General features: G+C 43.0%; 2 protein-coding genes across 2 annotated transcripts; one reads left to right on the plus strand and one right to left on the minus strand.

The window, feature by feature from the left end:
- The first annotated feature begins 3,867 nt into the window (after positions 1–3,867).
- Positions 3,868–8,061, plus strand: LOC127929820 (uncharacterized). Its single transcript, XM_052518276.1, has 3 exons — positions 3,868–3,895; positions 4,232–6,297; positions 6,392–8,061. Exons 1-2 carry the CDS (start codon positions 3,868–3,870, stop codon positions 5,035–5,037), a joined length of 834 nt encoding a protein of 277 aa, XP_052374236.1. The 3' UTR covers positions 5,038–6,297; positions 6,392–8,061.
- A 1,325-nt stretch (positions 8,062–9,386) lies between these two features.
- On the minus strand, positions 9,387–21,780 carry LOC118376027 (matrin-3-like). Its single transcript, XM_052518277.1, has 18 exons — positions 20,234–21,780; positions 19,947–20,008; positions 19,663–19,701; positions 19,497–19,573; positions 17,549–17,607; positions 17,349–17,465; positions 16,977–17,108; positions 16,677–16,802; positions 16,477–16,601; positions 15,381–16,262; positions 14,904–15,309; positions 14,130–14,205; positions 13,966–14,009; positions 13,585–13,728; positions 13,339–13,469; positions 12,713–13,122; positions 10,119–10,240; positions 9,387–9,821 (listed from the first exon to the last, which is right to left on the minus strand). The coding sequence occupies exons 1-18, from the start codon at positions 21,215–21,217 to the stop codon at positions 9,789–9,791; spliced, it is 3,969 nt and encodes a 1,322-aa protein (XP_052374237.1). The 5' UTR covers positions 21,218–21,780; the 3' UTR covers positions 9,387–9,788.
- Positions 21,781–21,793: the final 13 nt, after the last annotated feature.

A 21,793-nucleotide genomic window follows, 5' to 3' on the forward strand; every position in this document is an offset into this window, starting at 1 on the left:
TAGCCCGGTCTCAGATCTGTTCTCTTTCTATAGCCTGGTCCCAGATCTGTTCTCTTTCTATAGCCTGGTCTCAGATCTGTTCTCTTTCTATAGCCCGGTCTCAGATCTGTTCTCTTTCTATAGCCTGGTCCCAGATCTGTTCTCTTTCTATAGCTTGGTCTCAGATCTGTTCTCTTTCTATAGCCCGGTCTCAGATCTGTTCTCTTTCTATAGCCTGGTCCCAGATCTGGTGTCTCTTTCTATAGCCTGGTCTCAGATCTGGTGTCTCTTTCTATAGCCTGGTCTCAGATCTGTTCTCTTTCTATAGCCTGGTCTCAGATCTGTTCTCTTTCTATAGCCTGGTCCCAGATCTGGTGTCTCTTTCTATAGCCTGGTCCCAGATCTGGTGTCTCTTTCTATAGCCTGGTCCCAGATCTGGTGTCTCTTTCTATAGCCTGGTCCCAGATCGGTTGTCTCTTTCTATAGCCTGGTCTCAGATCTGTTCTCTTTCTATAGCCTGGTCCCAAATCTGGTGTCTCTTTCTATAGCCTGGTCCCAGATCGGTTGTCTCTTTCTATAGCCTGGTCCCAGATCGGTTGTCTCTTTCTATAGCCTGGTCTCAGATCTGTTACCTCTTTCTATAGCCCGGTCTCAGATCTGTTCTCTTTCTATAGCCTGGTCCCAGATCTGGTGTCTCTTTCTATAGCCCGGTCTCAGATCTGTTCTCTTTCTATAGCCTGGTCCCAGATCTGTTGTCTCTTTCTATAGCCTGGTCTCAGATCTGTTCTCTTTCTATAGCCCGGTCTCAGATCTGTTCTCTTTCTATAGCCCGGTCTCAGATCTGTTCTCTTTCTATAGCCTGGTCCCAAATCTGGTGTCTCTTTCTATAGCCTGGTCCCAGATCGGTTGTCTCTTTCTATAGCCTGGTCCCAGATCTGTTGTCTCTTTCTATAGCCTGGTCTCAGATCTGTTCTCTTTCTATAGCCTGGTCTCAGATCTGGTGTCTCTTTCTATAGCCTGGTCTCAGATCTGTTGTCTGTATCTATAGCCTGGTCCCAGATCGGTTGTCTCTTTCTATAGCCTGGTCTCAGATCTGTTGTCTGTATCTATAGCCTGGTCCCAGATCGGTTGTCTCTTTCTATAGCCTGGTCCCAGATCGGTTGTCTCTTTCTATAGCCTGGTCCCAGATCGGTTGTCTGTATCTATAGCCTGGTCCCAGATCTGTTGTCTGTATCTATAGCCTGGTCCCAGATCTGTTGTCTGTATCTATAGCCTGGTCCCAGATCTGTTGTCTGTATCTATAGCCTGGTCCCAGATCGGTTGTCTCTTTCTATAGCCTGGTCCCAGATCTGTTGTCTGTATCTATAGCCTGGTCCCAGATCTGTTGTCTGTATCTATAGCCTGGTCCCAGATCTGGTGTCTCTTTCTATAGCCTGGTCTCAGATCGGTTGTCTCTTTCTATAGCCTGGTCTCAGATCTGTTGTCTGTATCTATAGCCTGGTCCCAGATCGGTTGTCTCTTTCTATAGCCTGGTCCCAGATCTGTTGTCTCTTTCTATAGCCTGGTCCCAGATCTGTTGTCTGTATCTATAGCCTGGTCCCAGATCTGTTGTCTGTATCTATAGCCTGGTCCCAGATCTGTTGTCTGTATCTATAGCCTGGTCCCAGATCGGTTGTCTCTTTCTATAGCCTGGTCCCAGATCTGGTGTCTCTTTCTATAGCCTGGTCCCAGATCGGTTGTCTCTTTCTATAGCCTGGTCCCAGATCGGTTGTCTCTTTCTATAGCCCGGTCTCAGATCTGTTACCTCTTTCTATAGCCCGGTCTCAGATCTGTTCTCTTTCTATAGCCCGGTCCCAGATCTGGTGTCTCTTTCTATAGCCCGGTCTCAGATCTGTTCTCTTTCTATAGCCTGGTCCCAGATCTGTTGTCTCTTTCTATAGCCTGGTCTCAGATCGGTTGTCTCTTTCTATAGCCTGGTCTCAGATCTGTTGTCTGTATCTATAGCCTGGTCCCAGATCGGTTGTCTCTTTCTATAGCCTGGTCCCAGATCGGTTGTCTCTTTCTATAGCCTGGTCTCAGATCTGTTGTCTGTATCTATAGCCTGGTCCCAGATCTGTTGTCTCTTTCTATAGCCTGGTCTCAGATCTGTTCTCTTTCTATAGCCTGGTCCCAGATCGGTTGTCTCTTTCTATAGCCTGGTCCCAGATCGGTTGTCTCTTTCTATAGCCTGGTCCCAGATCGGTTGTCTCTTTCTATAGCCTGGTCCCAGATCGGTTGTCTCTTTCTATAGCCTGGTCTCAGATCTGTTACCTCTTTCTATAGCCTGGTCTCAGATCTGTTTGTGCTCTTGTCAACTCCATGGCATGACAATTTTATAAGGAGTAGGCAAGAGAGCACAATAAGACTGGCACCCAAAGGCTACTGTCATGTCTCCTTTCAAGAAAAATAACAAAAGTACCTTTTTAGACTTCATCACTGAAACAACTATTTTAATTTGTTTGCTTTGAAAACACTACCAAGTTGTGCAGCAATGAACCGTAGTAAAGAGGCATTGTCTTTATGAAGTACAGTACTATGCTTTCGAATGTGTTTGTTACAGGAAGAGAATTCATTAAACCTGTCATTGGCTACTTCTGCGACCTGTGTCAAGTCATCTATGTCAATGAGGACGAAGCTAGGAACCAACACTGCAGCAGCCTCTGTCACTATCTGAAGTTTATGGTAAAGCACCCAGAATCCTGTTGAATCTCCTCAGAATCATCTCACTTGAGTTGTCTATGCTTCTTTACCATAAGTGTAGAAACAAGGTTTGGCCGACTGCTCTTTTATATAGTAACCCTATTACCAAATAATGTAAGTCACAGGTGCACAGGTTTGAGACAGTAGGATCATGGAGGGGATAGATCGCGGATATCTATTCTTTACATTATTCAACCAACATTTCTGTGCAGTTATTTGCTGTGTACGTTGCATGTTTACCTGGACGGTTACTGAGCTGTATGATTTGTTGTCTCACAGGAACATTCAGGTGAAGACACAGCCTCTAGCTAAAAGATGTCCATCTCTGGAGGAAGTTGACAAGATGACAGTTTTAGGCCCAATTTAACAGGAAGTGTTCCGGAGGAGGGGGGAGAATCTGGATTTTTCTTTATATTGCACTCAAGAAGAACGGCACAGGTTTACCTCATCCATGAGAGGCTCTTTGTGAAACTCATCCTAGAACAATAAATGAGATTGCAGATTCCGTTAATCTGTATTGGTTTATATGAACAAATGTTCAGCACCTACCTATATATATATATATATTGTTGTTTGTGTTAAAATAGCTCAGATCTACTTTCTGTAATGTGAATTGTTTGTTCGGTTTTCCTATGTAATTTGTTTTCAAGATTTGTGTTAAATTGAACTTCATTCTCTAAAAGATTGTTAATAAACATGCTTAATTATTGCATTTTTGTAATTTAACATTATTCAAGCAAGATAACATCACCGCCTTCTAGTTTGCTCTAGGTTCAGGATTATAACCAATGATGTATATAAACCCTGGATGACTGACGCTATGTATTGGCCAATGAAAGGCTTTGAAGCCAGTGGTCGGCCATATTGGCACTCCTCAGTAGGAGCAGTCCTCCATAGGAATGAATGCAATTCTACAGTATTTCAAATAAATGACATGTTTTATATAGATATAGTAGTAACATTAGTACTTTCTACAAATTATACTTAAAAGGGAAATGTTTATTTTATTATGTTTAGCTCACATAATTTAAGTAATGCATTAAGATGTCTGTAATAGAATAAGCATGGCAAAACAAATGTAGACATTTAACGGAATTTATATATCTTCCGAATTGTTTTGTTACAATAGTGGCTTAAAAACAGTGCCCCATGTCAGTCATCTATTTGTCAGCAGCTGGTGAGCGATGTCTAATATTAAAGAACGCTCGAGGTATTGCTCGCCTGAGGTAGAGTACCTTATGATAAGCTGTAGACCACACCATCTACCGAGAGAGTACCCGATATTATTTGTAGCCGTCTATTTTCCACCACAAAACGATGCTGGCACTAAGACCACACTCAACCAGCTGTATAAGGCCATAAGCAAACAAGAAAATTATCATCCAGAAATGGTGCTCCTTGTGGCCGCAAACTGAAATCCGTTTGACCTCATTTCTACCAGCATGTCACGCACAACCAGAAGGATGTTCACACACGGAGACGCATACAAAGCTCTTCTTCCCTGTGGCTTAAGGGTATCCAGCCTGCGAGAAGAACCCTGTGGCTTCAGGGTATCCAGCCTGCGAGAAGAACCCTGTGGCTTCAGGGTATCCAGCCTGGGAGAAGAGCCCTGTGGCTTCAGGGTATCCAGCCTTGGAGAAGAGCCCTGTGGCTTCAGGGTATCCAGCCTGGGAGAAGAGCCCTGTGGCTTCAGGGTATCCAGCCTGGGAGAAGAGCCCTGTGGCTTCAGGGTATTCAGCCTGCGAGAAGAGCCCTGTGGCTTCAGGGTATTCAGCCTGTGAGAAGAGCCCTGTGGCTTCAGGGTATCCAGCCTGGGAGAAGAGCCCCGTGGCTTCAGGGTATCCAGCCTGTGAGAAGAGCTCTGTGGCTTCAGGGTATCCAGCCTGGGAGAAGAGCCCTGTGGCTTCAGGGTATACAGCCTTGGAGAAGAGCCCTGTGGCTTCAGGGTATCCAGCCTGGGAGAAGAGCCCTGTGGCTTCAGGGTATCCAGCCTTGGAGAAGAGCCCTGTGGCTTCAGGGTATCCAGCCTGCGAGAAGAACCCTGTGGCTTCAGGGTATCCAGCCTTGGAGAAGAGCCCTGTGGCTTCAGGGTATACAGCCTTGGAGAAGAGCCCTGTGGCTTCAGGGTATCCAACCTGGGAGAAGAGCCCTGTGGCTTCAGGGTATCCAGCCTTGGAGAAGAGCCCTGTGGCTTCAGGGTATCCAGCCTTGGAGAAGAGCCCTGTGGCTTCAGGGTATTCAGCCTGGGAGAAGAGCCCTGTGGCTTCAGTGTATTCAGCCTGGGAGAATAGGAAATGTGTGGACCTGGTCTCCAAGTAGGCTACACGTAGCTAGCTATGTGTGTGGAAAACATTTCACCACAGGAAATACATTTAACTTGTTTAGTGTCCTCCGTTTCCATTCACTACTTGTAGCTGTGCAGTCCGTTTGTTTGTTGTTGGTATTGGCTAGCTTAATGTTCTGGGGCCTGTTGCACAAAAGTAGAATTAAGACATCCGGGATAAATGACTCAGCTGAGCTCAATGAAGCCAAAACATGTGCGTCCAGGCTTAATTGGTTGCACAAAGACCAAGCCAGGATGAGCAGACACGGATTCATTAAACCAGGTGAAACCAATCCTGGATAGGTGCGCGCTCACGGCTCACTCAAATAGACCCCGCCACAGATTAACTGATTTACCATGGCAACTAGAGCCGCGTACTTTTCCCCGTCGGAAGCACAAATCCTCATGGAGGCATACGAGGAGGTAAAATATATAATTAAGAAGAAAGGCAACACCGCCACAGTGATAACGCAAAGAGAAAAAGCGTGGCAAAGTATTGCAGACCGCCTGAATGCGTAAGTAGTGCACAATTACACACTCACCGCTCCGCTGAAACATCACAATTACAATTCAAATATTTAATTCACATCTCCAAAAACGCAGTTGTACTGTAATTATGAAACGGTTAAATTTTTAATTGAAATGCACTGCAGATATGAGTGAAATTGTGTAAAGTAAGTCCATCACACTGTATAAAGCTATGATAAATTATTATTAAAGCCTTACATTATTATTTAACGTTACTACGCTCAGTACGGTTTAATCTTAGCCGTTGTACTCTGCTTCTTATGTTGTCCACCGTTTTTTTGTGTTTCTCCTGCTTTCATTAATGTAAAGCTGCTTTGACAGAATGAAACAATTGTGAAAAGTGCTATATAAATAAAATTTAATTGAATAAATAGATGAGCTATAATAATAATCACTTTAATTTATATAGCGCCTTTCAAAGGACCCAAGGTCGGTTGCTCACTGCACTGCAAAAATGTCTTTCTTACTTAGTATTTTTGTCTTGTTTTCAGTAAAAAAAAATATCTAAAAAACATCTTGAATATTTTCTTGAGCAAAATTACCTAGGAAAATAAGCAAAAAAATCTGCCAGTGATGTGCATTGATTGGTGTAATATTCCTCATCTTATGATTTCAGATGGTCTGCAATGCTGACTGTGTGATCAGCAATGTTGTGGCAAAATGGCCTGGCTCAGTCCATGACTCCAGAATCTTTCGGGCCTCTGAAATCTATCAGTGCCTATCACAAGGTAAGCCACACAACCCCTATTTATAACCATCATGGCTGTGTCAAGAATATCACTGTGTTTATGAGGTAGTAATGATGAGATTTTGTGTTGACAGGTGAATTCTCTGGTGTGTTGCTGGGAGACAGGGGTATGGCTGCCAGCCTTTTCTCCTGACACCTTTCACAGACCCCCAGGAAGCACAGCAGGCCTACAACCATGCCCATGCCAGGACCAGGGCCAGAGTTGAAATGACCTTTGGCCTCCTGAAGGCACGCTTTCACTGCCTTCACAAATTAAGGGTCAGCCCTGTTAGGGCATGTGATATTACTGTGGCTTGTGCTGTCCTCCACAATGTGGCCTGCCTGAGGAAGGAGAGGGCCCCCAGAGTGCCACCAGCCATGGACTGGGACAATCCGGCAATCTTCCCTGATGACGACAGTGATCGGCTGCTGAGGGACCAATATGTGTTGAATTATTTTAGTTAGTATGTGTGCTTTCAATTTTGGTTAAATATGTCCTGCGGTGGCAGAGGAATTTGGTTTTTTTTGGGTTCGTTTTTTTACGAATTTGGCCTCTTATGTTTGTGCGGTATACTGTGTGTAATACAAGGCTGCAGGGAGGCTACTGCATCCATTCATTTGTCTGTTCAGTTGATGTGTATGGATTTGTCCTGCATTTATTTTAGTGTGCAGACATGCAGGGTGTGTTATATACAGACCTTTGAATGTGTATGTATCATTTTGTATAATATGCTTGGATTCTGTGCTTTCCATCTTGTAGAGTCACTGTGACTTCAGTTTCGAAAGGAGCTGATGGTTTACCTGCTTTGTTTTGTCCTTATTCAATAAAGGAACATAATGTTACACATTGTGTTTTTATATTCATATGGAATGTGTATTTGTTTATATGAAAGAGTACTAGGGCCACACTGAAGAAAAAGGATAAAGTCATAAATTTGAGGCTGGTTCTTTCTGCAGAAAAGCTACATATTGTTTTTACAGTTTTGATACTTATGACAATGTGATACTTAATATTCTGGCACATCAGCATGTCTTTGTTTATGAAACCATACTGAAGTACAATTTCACGAAATGCCCCGCATCTGTCATTTTAACAACTGTCCTCCTTTAAAACAACTGGTTACAATATTATGACTTGTCTTTTTTTTCCCTCTGTGGCCCTAATATTCTATCATTTTATATATAGTCTATGGGAAACTGTAAATTATCTAATGATAGCAACATCTAAAAATCATTTTTTATCCAAAATCATTGAAATTAATGATCACAAACGTTTAAATAATGACAGTGGGTCTAGTTATATGTGATAACAATGTATAGTGAGCAGTGAAATAACTATTGGTTTCCATTTGTGGTGACTTCTGACTGACATTAGGGATGAGATTAAATAGATCCTGGAATTTAGCCTGGTCTGGAGCAGGCTAGCTCCACAGAATAAATCTCCATGGTAATTTATACCATAACATATCCTCCTGCCCCCTATCCATCTTTAGTGCAACCGGATTACGGATCAATTGAGCCAGGATCACCAAGATATCCTGGCTTAATCCCTTATCCTAGTTTTGTGCAACAGGCCCCTGGTCCTGAAAAACAGCCTGTTTACTTTGGGAACGTTATTTTTCCAAAAATGAAAATGCTGCCCCCTAGTTACAAGAAGTTAAGAACAAAGCCTTATCAAATCAAATTTTATTTGTCACATAAACCTGGTTAGCAGATGTTAATGAGAGTGTAGCGAAATGCTTGTGCTTCTAGTTCTGACCATGTAGTAATATCTAACCTAACAATTTCACAACAACTACCTTATACACACAAGTGTAAATGAATGAATAAGAATATGTACATAAAAATATATGAATGAGCAATGGCCGAACGGCATAGGCAAGATGCAGTAGACGGTATAGAGTACAGTATATACATATGAAATGAGTAATGTAGGGTATGTAAACATTATATAAAGTGCCATTGTTTATTTACAATGATGGCCTACCAGAAGGCCTCCTGCAGGGACAGGGCCCTGGGATTACATTTTTTAAAATAAATATAGAACAAAACACACAGGTACGGACTGTCAACTGTGGGGACGTCGTCGTTACACTTATTGATGAAGCCTATGACTGAGGTGGTAGGCCATTTGATGAATCCCGGAACATATTCCAGTCTGTGCAAAACAGCCCTGTAGTATAGAATTCGCATCATCTGATCACTTCCGTTTAGAGCGAGTCACTGGTACTTCCTGCTTTAGTTTTTGCTTGTAAGCAGGAATCAGGATAGAATTATGGTCAGATTTTCCAAATTGGAGGGCGAAGAAGAGCTTTGTATGCGTCTCCGTGTGTTTACATCCTTCTGGTTGTGCGTGACATGCTGGTAGAAATGAGGTCAAACGGATTTCAGTTTGCGGCCACAAGGAGCACCATTTCTGGATGATAATTTTCTTGTTTGCTTATGGCCTTATACAGCTGGTTGAGTGTGGTCTTAGTGCCAGCATCGTTTTGTGGTGGAAAATAGACGGCTACAAATAATATCGGGTACTCTCTCGGTAGATAGTGTGGTCTACAGCTTATCATAAGGTACTCTACCTCAGGCGAGCAATACCTCGAGCGTTCTTTAATATTAGACATCGCTCACCAGCTGCTGACAAATAGATGACTGACATGGGGCACTGTTTTTAAGCCACTATTGTAACAAAACAATTCGGAAGATATATAAATTCCGTTAAATGTCTACATTTGTTTTGCCATGCTTATTCTATTACAGACATCTTAATGCATTACTTAAATTATGTGAGCTAAACATAATAAAATAAACATTTCCCTTTTAAGTATAATTTGTAGAAAGTACTAATGTTACTACTATATCTATATAAAACATGTCATTTATTTGAAATACTGTAGAATTGCATTCATTCCTATGGAGGACTGCTCCTACTGAGGAGTGCCAATATGGCCGACCACTGGCTTCAAAGCCTTTCATTGGCCAATACATAGCGTCAGTCATCCAGGGTTTATATACATCATTGGTTATAATCCTGAACCTAGAGCAAACTAGAAGGCGGTGATGTTATCTTGCTTGAATAATGTTAAATTACAAAAATGCAATAATTAAGCATGTTTATTAACAATCTTTTAGAGAATGAAGTTCAATTTAACACAAATCTTGAAAACAAATTACATAGGAAAACCGAACAAACAATTCACATTACAGAAAGTAGATCTGAGCTATTTTAACACAAACATAACAATATATATATATATATAGGTAGGTGCTGAACATTTGTTCATATAAACCAATACAGATTAACGGAATCTGCAATCTCATTTATTGTTCTAGGATGAGTTTCACAAAGAGCCTCTCATGGATGAGGTAAACCTGTGCCGTTCTTCTTGAGTGCAATATAAAGAAAAATCCAGATTCTCCCCTCTCCTCCGGAACACTTCCTGTTAAATTGGGCCTAAAACTGTCATCTTGTCAACTTCCTCCAGAGATGGACATCTTTTAGCTAGAGGCTGTGTCTTCACCTGAATGTTCCTGTGAGACAACAAATCATACAGCTCAGTAACCGTCCAGGTAAACATGCAACGTACACAGCAAATAACTGCACAGAAATGTTGGTTGAATAATGTAAAGAATAGATATCCGCGATCTATCCCCTCCATGATCCTACTGTCTCAAACCTGTGCACCTGTGACTTACATTATTTGGTAATAGGGTTACTATATAAAAGAGCAGTCGGCCAAACCTTGTTTCTACACTTATGGTAAAGAAGCATAGACAACTCAAGTGAGATGATTCTGAGGAGATTCAACAGGATTCTGGGTGCTTTACCATAAACTTCAGATAGTGACAGAGGCTGCTGCAGTGTTGGTTCCTAGCTTCGTCCTCATTGACATAGATGACTTGACACAGGTCGCAGAAGTAGCCAATGACAGGTTTAATGAATTCTCTTCCTGTAACAAACACATTCGAAAGCATAGTACTGTACTTCATAAAGACAATGCCTCTTTACTACGGTTCATTGCTGCACAACTTGGTAGTGTTTTCAAAGCAAACAAATCAAAATAGTTGTTTCAGTGATGAAGTCTAAAAAGGTACTTTTGTTATTTTTCTTGAAAGGAGACATGACAGTAGCCTTTGGGTGCCAGTCTTATTGTGCTCTCTTGCCTACTCCTTATAAAATTGTCATGCCATGGAGTTGACAAGAGCACAAACAGATCTGAGACCAGGCTATAGAAAGAGACAACCGATCTGGGACCAGGCTATAGAAAGAGAACAGATCTGAGACCAGGCTATAGAAAGAGACAACAGATCTGGGACCAGGCTATAGATACAGACAACAGATCTGGGACCAGGCTATAGATACAGACAACAGATCTGGGACCAGGCTATAGAAAGAGACAACCGATCTGGGACCAGGCTATAGATACAGACAACAGATCTGGGACCAGGCTATAGATACAGACAACAGATCTGGGACCAGGCTATAGAAAGAGACAACCGATCTGGGACCAGGCTATAGAAAGAGACAACCGATCTGAGACCAGGCTATAGAAAGAGACACCAGATCTGGGACCAGGCTATAGATACAGACAACAGATCTGGGACCAGGCTATAGATACAGACAACAGATCTGGGACCAGGCTATAGATACAGACAACCGATCTGGGACCAGGCTATAGAAAGAGACAACCGATCTGGGACCAGGCTATAGAAAGAGACAACCGATCTGGGACCAGGCTATAGAAAGAGAACAGATCTGAGACCAGGCTATAGAAAGAGACAACAGATCTGGGACCAGGCTATAGATACAGACAACAGATCTGAGACCAGGCTATAGAAAGAGACAACCGATCTGGGACCAGGCTATAGATACAGACAACAGATCTGAGACCAGGCTATAGAAAGAGACACCAGATCTGAGACCAGGCTATAGAAAGAGAACAGATCTGAGACCAGGCTATAGAAAGAGAACAGATCTGAGACCAGGCTATAGAAAGAGACAACAGATCTGGGACCAGGCTATAGAAAGAGACAACCGATCTGGGACCAGGCTATAGAAAGAGACACCAGATTTGGGACCAGGCTATAGAAAGAGAACAGATCTGAGACCGGGCTATAGAAAGAGAACAGATCTGAGACCGGGCTATAGAAAGAGAACAGATCTGAGACCAGGCTATAGAAAGAGACAACAGATCTGGGACCAGGCTATAGAAAGAGAACAGATCTGAGACCGGGCTATAGAAAGAGACACCAGATCTGGGACCAGGCTATAGAAAGAGAACAGATCTGAGACCGGGCTATAGAAAGAGAACAGATCTGAGACCAGGCTATAGAAAGAGAACAGATCTGGGACCAGGCTATAGAAAGAGAACAGATCTGAGACCGGGCTATAGAAAGAGAACAGATCTGAGACCAGGCTATAGAAAGAGAACAGATCTGAGACCGGGCTATAGAAAGAGAACAGATCTGAGACCAGGCTATAGAAAGAGACACCAGATCTGGGACCAGGCTATAGAAAGAGAACAGATCTGAGACCAAGCTATAGAAAGAGAACAGATCTGGGACCAGGCTATAGAAAGAGAACAGATCTGAGACCGGGCTATAGAAAGAGAACAGATCTGAAACCAGGCTATAGAAAGAGACAACAGATCTGGGACCAGGCTATAGAAAGAGACAACAGATCTGGGACCAGGCTATAGAAAGAGACAACAGATCTGAGACCAGGCTATAGAAAGAGACAACAGATCTGGGACCAGGCTATAGAAAGAAAACAGATCTGAGACCGGGCTATAGAAAGAGGTAACAGATCTGAGACCAGGCTATAGAAAGAGACAACAGATCTGAGACCAGGCTATAGAAAGAGACAACCGATCTGGGACCAGGCTATAGAAAGAGACAACCGATCTGGGACCAGGCTATAGAAAGAGACAACCGATCTGGGACCAGGCTATAGAAAGAGAACAGATCTGAGACCGGGCTATAGAAAGAGAACAGATCTGAGACCAGGCTATAGAAAGAGAACAGATCTGAGACCAGGCTATAGAAAGAGACAACAGATCTGGGACCAGGCTATAGAAAGAGACAACTGATCTGAGACCAGGCTATAGAAAGAGAACAGATCTGAGACCAGGCTATAGAAAGAGACAACTGATCTGAGACCAGGCTATAGAAAGAGAACAGATCTGGGACCAGGCTATAGAAAGAGACAACAGATCTGAGACCAGGCTATAGAAAGAGAACAGATCTGGGACCAGGCTATAGAAAGAGACAACAGATCTGAGACCAGGCTATAGAAAGAGAACAGATCTGAGACCAGGCTATAGAAAGAGAACAGATCTGAGACCAGGCTATAGAAAGAGAACAGATCTGAGACCAAGCTACCATGAGTGCAGTGAGGCTATGAATCACATCCAAACACTTACCCACTGGGTTGTTGGCCTGGAACGATGACTCCATACCAGTCTTTATGGAATCTGGTCTCGTTTCCACATTATCCTCCATCTTGGTTTCTGCATTATCCTCGTTGCTACAGGCCTTCTTCTCTTCCTCAGCAGCAGGGACAGGGGCATCCTTTTGTTCTTCACCGTTGGAGGATTGGTCAATATCCCCTTCAGACGCTTCTCTGTCCTCCTTGTCACAGTGTTGGGCTGGCTCGGAGCATACTTGTCGTGCCGTCTTCTCTTTTGTCTCCTTGTCCTTCTCTTTTGTCTCGTCGTCCTTAGCCGCTGACTTTGAGTGACTGCTGGTCCGTCCACTCCTTATCCTGCTACTGCTTCTAGTACTCATGTGATCCTTCTTCCGATCACTTTTAGAATCAGATTCAGGTTTCCACCTGACAAAATAAGAGAATTCCTTTTTAAGTCCAGACTTATATAAAGTTTAGAAACGTTTACCTTAAGATAGATAGGCAGAAATCACTGCACGTAAAATATGATCAGACGGGGGATATTTTCTATCAGAAGAGACAAAGAAGCATCAATTATCAGTGGTTCCCACAAGGGATGGGACGGAGTGTGTTACACGTCTGTTTAGCAGAGCAGACACCAACCCTGTTGTTAGTCTCTTGTATTTCTGAGACCGCAGGACGATCAACCTCTGGCCGTATAATTTACATTCATCATAACGCAGCTCTCTTAAAGCCTTTGTCACATCAGAAGACCTCTCCATCTCAATGAAGCCCTGAGAGATTGATGAGAGAGAGAGACCAGGGTTACTGAAACAACAAATGTGATCAGACTTGTAGTACATCATTAGGATCGACTCCATTTTAGATTTCCTTCTGTGAGGAACATACCTCTTCACCATTGCGAAGGAGGAAATAGCGATGCACTCTCCCGAAGCCTTTAAAAATCTTCAGGAAGTCACTATCTGTATAGAAGCCTCTGGGAAGGTTTTTGACGTAGATCACTCTACCAGGTGTCTGATCACGTCCTGAGGGCTGAAATAAAAATATATTTTACAGGTGTGGTTGTAACAACCTTATTGACAATAGTTAACTAAAGCTGCATTGAACCCCCTCAACCCAGATCGTATATATGGTGTTAGACTGATATATTGCTTAAAACCAATCTTCCCCAGTTAGAAGATTGAATGAACAATTCTAAACAGATGACCAGTACTGACTCACAGAACACATCAGAAACAATGGTGAACAAAGATATATATATTTGCTCACTTTGCTCTTGGATCTGCTCTTGATCTCATCTGTTGACTGGTTATCTGCAATGTAAGATAAACATACAATCAATGACCTTCATAACAATGTTACTCTTTCTCTAAAAATGCTGAAGTTTGAATGGAATCTATGGTCGAGTTGCTAGGTGTTGAGTAATAAGTCACCTTGGTTATCAACCGAGGAATCCTCCTCCAGCTCATCCAACGTAATAAGATTCTCAAGGTCCTCTGGGAAATCAGGCTGAGGGGAACAAACATCAAAACATAACATTTAGGATTTACTGAAACACACAACACATATTAAACATGGCACCTTGTATTTTACATTGTTGGAACTATGTTACTTGTCTTTTTTCAATTTGACTCATTAAGTAGATGAACTACATGTTAAAGACCTGACAGATTATGTATAGATGAACTACATGTTAAAGACCTGACAGATTATGTATAGATGAACTACATGTTAAAGACCTGACAGATTATGTATAGATGACTACATGTTAAAGACCTGACAGATTATGTATAGATGAACTACATGTTAAAGACCTGACAGATTATGTATAGATGAACTACATGTTAAAGACCTGACAGATTATGTATAGATGACTACATGTTAAAGACCTGACAGATTATGTATAGATGAACTACATGTTAAAGACCTGACAGATTATGTATAGATGAACTACATGTTAAAGACCCGACAGATTATGTATAGATGAACTACATGTTAAAGACCCGACAGATTATGTATAGATGAACTACATGTTAAAGACCTGACAGATTATGTATAGATGAACTACATGTTAAAGACCTGACAGATTATGTATAGATGAACTACATGTTAAAGACCTGACAGATTATGTATAGATGACTACATGTTAAAGACCTGACAGATTATGTATAGATGAACTACATGTTAAAGACCGGCATATACTTTACCTCATCATCAACGTATGAAATATCTCCTTTCTGGTCTTCACCATCCATCTCTTTCCCCTGTTCTGACCCGGTAGCTGAGAACTCTTTCCCCTGTTCTGACCCGGTAGCTGAGAGCTCTTTGCCCTGTTCTGACCCGGTCGCTGAGAGCTCTTTCCCCTGTTCTGACCCGGTCGCTGAGAGCTCTTTCCCCTGTTCTGACCCGGTCGCTGAGAGCTCTTTCCCCTGTTCTGACCCGGTCGCTGAGAGCTCTTTCCCCTGTTCTGACCCGGTCGCTGAGAGCTCTTTCCCCTGTTCTGACCCGGTCGCTGAGAGCTCTTTCCCCTGTTCTGACCCGGTCGCTGAGAGCTCTTTCCCCTGTTCTGACCCGGTCGCTGAGCTCTTTCCCCTGTTCTGAGCTCTCTTTCCCCTGTTCTGACCCGGTCGCTGAGAGCTCTTTCCCCTGTTCTGACCCGGTCGCTGAGAGCTCTTTCCCCTGACCCGGTCTGACTCTTTCCCTGTTCTGACCCGGTCGCTGAGAGCTCTTTCCCCTGTTCTGACCCGGTCGCTGAGAGCTCTTTCCCCTGTTCTGACCCGGTCGCTGAGAGCTCTTTCCCCTGTTCTGACCTGGAAGCTGAGAGCTCTTTCCCCTGTTCTGACACGGGAGCTGAGAGCTCTTTCCCCTGTTCTGACCCGGTAGCTGAGAGCTCTTCTGTAGGAGCATCATCTACAGTCCCAGAAGTTGCTTTCTGCCTGGGCTCACATAGGTCTTTAAACTCCTGGATTAAGTCCTCAGCACTCTCCTGCAGTTCCTCTCGTTCCTCTCCCTCCCCCACCTCTCCCATGTCAGAGTTCTCCTCCCCATCCTCCCCATACACGGCCATCCCCTCGATGTCACTGTCCATATCACAGGCCTCCATGGCTCCATCCTCCTGGCTGTCGTGGGTCGCAGTTTCTTGCTTGCTCTGGTCAATCGTGTCGACAGCCTTTTTGGACTTCTCCATCACAGTGGAGGACTGGGATGGGGTCTTATTCTTGGTGGGAGGTTGTGAGCGAGTGGATGAGGAAATGGGGGATACCTTCTCACTGGACACCCGCTCTTTAGTATGGGAGCGAAGGCTTCTGGGGGACCGACTGGAGCTCTGTTTGCTGGGGGACTTTGGCCTGTTTTTACCCCCACAGTTTGATTTCGCCCGTTCTTTGTGACGGTCGCTATCCCTCTCTCTACTCCTCCTCCTCCTCTTTGAGGAGATTGGGGAATCTCTCCTGGGGCTGAGGGACCGCCTTCTGGGGCTTGGGGTTCTCTTTCTCTTCGATCTGTCTTCAGACTTCCTGCTCCTGTCTGAAGACTTCCTGTCTGAAGACTTCCTCTCAGACATGGTCCTGCATGATGTGATGAAAAAAAAAAAGGTTTACAGACAACACTTTTATTTCCATGTTTTATGGCTTTTAAAGAGTCTAAATGAACTATTTCTCCTTTAACACAGTGGTTATAACAGGGACACTGTTCTGACGGTCTGAACTCAGAAGCCATGATCAATGCATGTTCGCATGCAAAACAAAAGGTAATGGCACAACAGGGGGCGCATCAACTTACCGAAGTGTATTATACTCTGATGAGAAGGCCACTTTAATATGCATCTCATCTATTTTCAGGTGTTTGGATGTATGGTGTCCAACCAGCTTCTGTGCATCCAGTGCATTAGTCATTTCCACAAATGCCTAAGAGGACAGAATACACTGTAAGCAAATTGTAGTATACTATAACAAAGACCCCCCCCAAATGCTGTATAATACCTGCGTAGGTAAGAATAGAGAGTGCTTCACAGGTCCAAATCCTTCAGCGACGGCCAGTAACTCTCTCTTCCACGCGGCGGACTCTTTACCAGGAGGCACCGGGGAAAAACTCAACACCCGGGAACTCTATATGGACGTAAATTGATTTATTTAACTCAATGAATAATACTGTGTGTGTGTGTGGTTGTGTGGTTGTGTGTGTGGTTGTGTGTGTGTGGTTGTTTTAGGAAAAATCCTCAATTACCCTTTCAAACAAATGTAAACCAAAAAATGGTGTCAATTCATCTTGTAAAAATGTACCTGTAGGAAATTAAATGTTGACGAGACAGAGAAGGTGACTCGTCCTCCTTTCACCATCACTGGGTTACTGAGGTAGTATGTCACAATATCGGCGGCCTGGTCAGTTGAGCCCATCTCCACAAACGCCTGAAGCTGCAGCGTTACAAGAACCATAAAAACATTATTACTAGAATGGATATCCCTATTGTAGTCAATGAGGCCATGGGATGGGTGGTCGATTCTACTTCTATACTTACAACATGATGACGATAAGATTTTCTCAATTATTATTCAGTCACTGCAAGACTTTTGACCCATTTCAGAGGAATTGAAAACACATATATTAGGTATTTTAATAGATGGCAGGATGAATAAAGCTACTAGTCTTCTTACCAAAGTGGGGAACATGATGACTTTCACAACTTCCCCAAACGGATTAATCAGGTCCTTCAAACCATCTTCGTTGAGACACCGAGCGGTAAATTTGGCACAAACCACTTTACCACTCCCCTGGAAAATCAAGGCAAAGTAAACAGACAATGGGGGGGGAGTGGGGAAACCTAGATAGTAATAAACCAGAAGAACAACAATACCTTTGTAACCTTTGTCTTAGTGTCTACGTTTTTTCTAGAGCCGCTACTTGACGGTTTACCTACAGGACAATATAAAAGGTAAGTTACTATGTTACATGGATAAATCAGACATATACCGGCAAGGCAAATGGTCCTGTGTGGCTCAGTTTGTAGAGCATGACGCTACCAACACCAGAGTTGTGGGGCGGTAACCTAGTGGTTAGAGCGTTGGGACTAGTAACCAAAAGGTTGCAAGATCGAATCCCTGAGCTGACAAGGTAAAAATCTGTCGTTCTGCCCACTGAACAAGGCAGTTAACCCACTGTTCCTCAGCCTTCATTGAAAATAAGAATTTGTTCTTAACTGACTTGCCTCGTTAAATTTAAAAAAATATATAAAATTCGAAATGCTTGATAAAAGTGTCTGATAAAATGGTATATACAGGAAGTATTCACACCCCTTGACTTATTCCACATTGTTGTGTTTCAGCCTGAAGATAACATGGATTAAATTTAGAGTTTGTGTCACTGGCCTCTATTATGTTCTGAGAAATGTTAACAAATTAATGAAAAGCTGAAATGCCAATATGTATTCAACCACTTTGTTATGGCAAGCCTAAATAAGTTCAGGATTAAAAATGTATTTTATAAGTCACAAGTTGCAAGGACTCATTCTGTGTCCAATAGTAGCGTTTAATATCATTTTTGAATGACTACCTCATCTCTGTACCCCACACATACATCTGTAAAGTCCCTCAGTCAAGCAGTGAATTTCAAACACAGATTCAACCGCAAAGACCAGGGAGGTTTTCCAATGCCTCACAAAGAAGGACACGTATTGGTAGATGGGTAAATATAAAATAAAGCAGACATTGAATATCGCTTTGAGCATGCATGGAGAAGTTGTTAATTACACTTTGGATGGTGTATCCATCAATACACCTAGCCACTACAAAGTTACAGGTGTCCTTCCTAACTCAGTTTCCGTAGAGGAAGGAAACCACTCAGGGATTTCACCATGAGGAGAATGGTAACTTTAAAACAGTTACAGAGTTTAATGGCTGTGATAGGAGAAAACTAAGGATCAACAACATTGTAGTTAAGCCACAATACTAAAGGGAATAACTAGTCAGTTGTACAACTGAATGCCTTCAACTGAAATGTGTCTTCCGCATTTAACCCAACCCCTCTAAAACTGCTATAAAAGTGGCCAAAAAAAATAACTTTATGTCCTGAATACAAAGCATTATGTTTGGGGCATCTCCAACACAACACCTCACTGAGTAACACTCTTAATATTGTCAAGCATGGTGGTGGCTGCATCATGTTATGGGTATGTTCGTCATTGACAAGTACTAGGGAGTTTTTTAGGATAAAAAGAAACAGAATATAGCAAAGCACAGGCAAAATCCTATAGGAAAACCTGGTTCACCTTTCAGAAGACAATAACCTACAACTCAAGGCCAAATATACACTGGAGTTGCTTACCAAGATGACATTGAATGTTCCTGAGTGGCCCAGTTATAGTTTACTTAAATCAGCTTGAAAATCTATGGCAAAACTTAAATGGCTGTTTTGCAATGATCAACAACCAACTTGACAGAGAATGAAGAATTTAAAAAAATAATAATGTGCAAATAGTGTACAATTCAGGTGTGCAAAGCTCCTCGAGACTTACCCAGAAAGACTAACAGCTGTAATCACTGCCAAATGTGATTCTAACATGCATTGACTCAGGGGTGTGAATACTTATGTATTTCATTTTCAATACATTTGCAACAATTTCAAAAAACATGTTTTTACTTCGTCACTATGGGGTACTGTGTGTAGATGGGCGAGAGAGAACAAAATATATTTAATCCATTTTGAATTCAGGCTGTAACACAACAAAATGTAGAATAAGTCAAGGGGTATGAATACTTTCTGAAGGCACTGTATTATGTATAGGCAAGCTAATGCAGTTAGTTTACCTAAGTAGTTAATAGACCTATGGGAAGGTCCAGCAGTCTTCTCTTCAACCCTTGGTCTGTCTGTGTGGTTGTCACCACTAAAGGGATTGAAAGGCCTGTAGTTAGGATCGATTCTACATTAATACCAAGCCCACACACACACACAGACAGAGAGATATGCTCTTACCTTCTGGCGGTCTGCATCCGGCAATCCCATTCAGGATACCTAAAAACATAGGCCCAAGACGAAGAGATAGAATGATTTAAAAAATATATTTTTAAAAAGCTGGACAACTTAGGAACTTAAATCGATTTAAGCTAGGCCTATTACAATATCAATAATGACAGTAAGAGTTTGAAACGTCATCAAATGTATTGGTCACATACACATATTTAGCAGATATAGCAAAATGCTTGTGTCATGCTGTTGAGTGGAGAACTGGAAAACACATTGAGTATGTGATTACTCACATTTGAAGAAGTGCGAGCTGTCCGTCTGCATGTTGAGTTCCATTGACGTGTGCGAACCAGAACTGCAACAACAACAAAAAGGACACAACAACAAAAAATCTCACTGATTGTTCATATTTAAGATAATGCATAGGTTGTCTTCTAACATACGTAGCAGTAACTGTATATTATTAGTGGCACAAATAGGCTTAAGATTCATACACTTTTGACCCTTTCACACACACATGAACATACCTGAGACCCAGATAATGCAGATTCAACAGAAATAAGAGGAGTAAGCTACTTACCTTTTCAGAGAGCACAGTAATATCGCAGAGAGAGCACGAATAAGGAAACGTTTGGGGGATTTCTCCGTGGAAGTCAAGAGCAGCCTTCTTGGTGGGAGTTTTGCCAGAGGTGGCCATCATGATTGGGACAACTGGGACATCTTTGTCTGGGCGTGGTCTGTAGTCTGTAGATGGTGGGTACCTGTAATCTACTGCTGGTTGGGATGAGTTGGGGGATTTCCAGGTGTTGCTGCTGCCTCCTTGGGCCGTGTTGTAAGTGGACCTAGGAGTTTGGTAACTTCTGGGAGTTTCTTTACCATAGTGGTAGTCCACAACTCGGACAGGCACAGGTTCTAGGCGAGAGCGTGTGTACTGCATCGGGTTGCCATGACGATCTAGTTGCCAGGGCTCAGCCTGTTCTGTGGGAAGGATTTGGTTAGGCGGAAGAGCGGGGTGGGGGTAGTCTAATGGCTGAGAATGACTCTGGTCACGCTGCTCCCACGCATGGCCTGGAGGAGGGGTAGCAGTGGGGGGGCGAGATGTGGCAGCAGGGGGGTAAGAGGTCATAGCTGGATATGGTGGCTGCTGTGTCGCCCTCTTCTTTCTGATCTCCAGGAGCAGACGTGGAAGGTTCTCCACAGTGATGAGCTCCTCAGGCATCTCGGCTAGTAGAGACAAGTCTTTGGGCTCAAGCCCACAGCTGCTCAGGAGGGTCAGAGTTTGGTCTGACCGGCTTAGAGAGGAAGAGTAAGGGTCTGACCGACTTAGGGAGGAGTAAGGGTCTGACTGGCTTAGTGAGAAGGAGTAAGGGGACTCGGTGGCAGCGGAGGCTCTGGATGAGGAGGATGGGTAGGATGGTATTGTGGAATGAGACGGAGCCTCCTGGGACGATCTGTAAACATTGTGACTGTGGTCTCCAGGGTGCAGGTGATCTGGAGAGTCGAATGCGCTGGCTCCTAGATCTTTAGCTGGTGGTGGTCGTCTGTAGGAGTAGTTGTGAGACATGCTGGAACGTAAACGTATCAAATCTCTGTAAAGAAAGTTGCCAGTGAAGAGATGAGGGATCAAAGAAGCAATCTAGGGGAATATGGATTTAATATCAGGAAACTTGGGGGCGGGACCTATCTTGACTTTAGCTGATTCCTTAAGAGCGTCTGCTAAATGACTTAAATGTAAATGTGTGACATGCTGGCGATAACCAGCAGGCCTAGCCCGAACCGTCATGCAGATCTAGCTAACGTCACTGGCAAATGCTGGCTGAACGTTAGTTAGTTCTGACATGGAGCCAACCCATAGGCCTGAAAGGGTTGCTCATGCAAGTGATAAAAATGACATAGATAGATATGGTAGACCATCGAAATACCAAAAAGTTATAAATAGCATAAATTTACAAAAACGAAACTGACACTGGCTGAACTAGCAAAGCTAACGTTGACGTAAGCAAGCTAACTTCCTCTCGCGTTAGCTCGATAACTAGCCATCAAACAAACCAGCAATTTTTTGAAAGGTGAAGATAATTAGTGAATAGATATAAAGACTTGACATAAATATCGGTATGCAACTTTTGGTCATTGTGTCTTA

Source organism: Oncorhynchus keta, chromosome 4 (genome assembly GCF_023373465.1).
Source record: "Oncorhynchus keta strain PuntledgeMale-10-30-2019 chromosome 4, Oket_V2, whole genome shotgun sequence".
Lineage (NCBI taxonomy): Eukaryota > Metazoa > Chordata > Actinopteri > Salmoniformes > Salmonidae > Oncorhynchus > Oncorhynchus keta.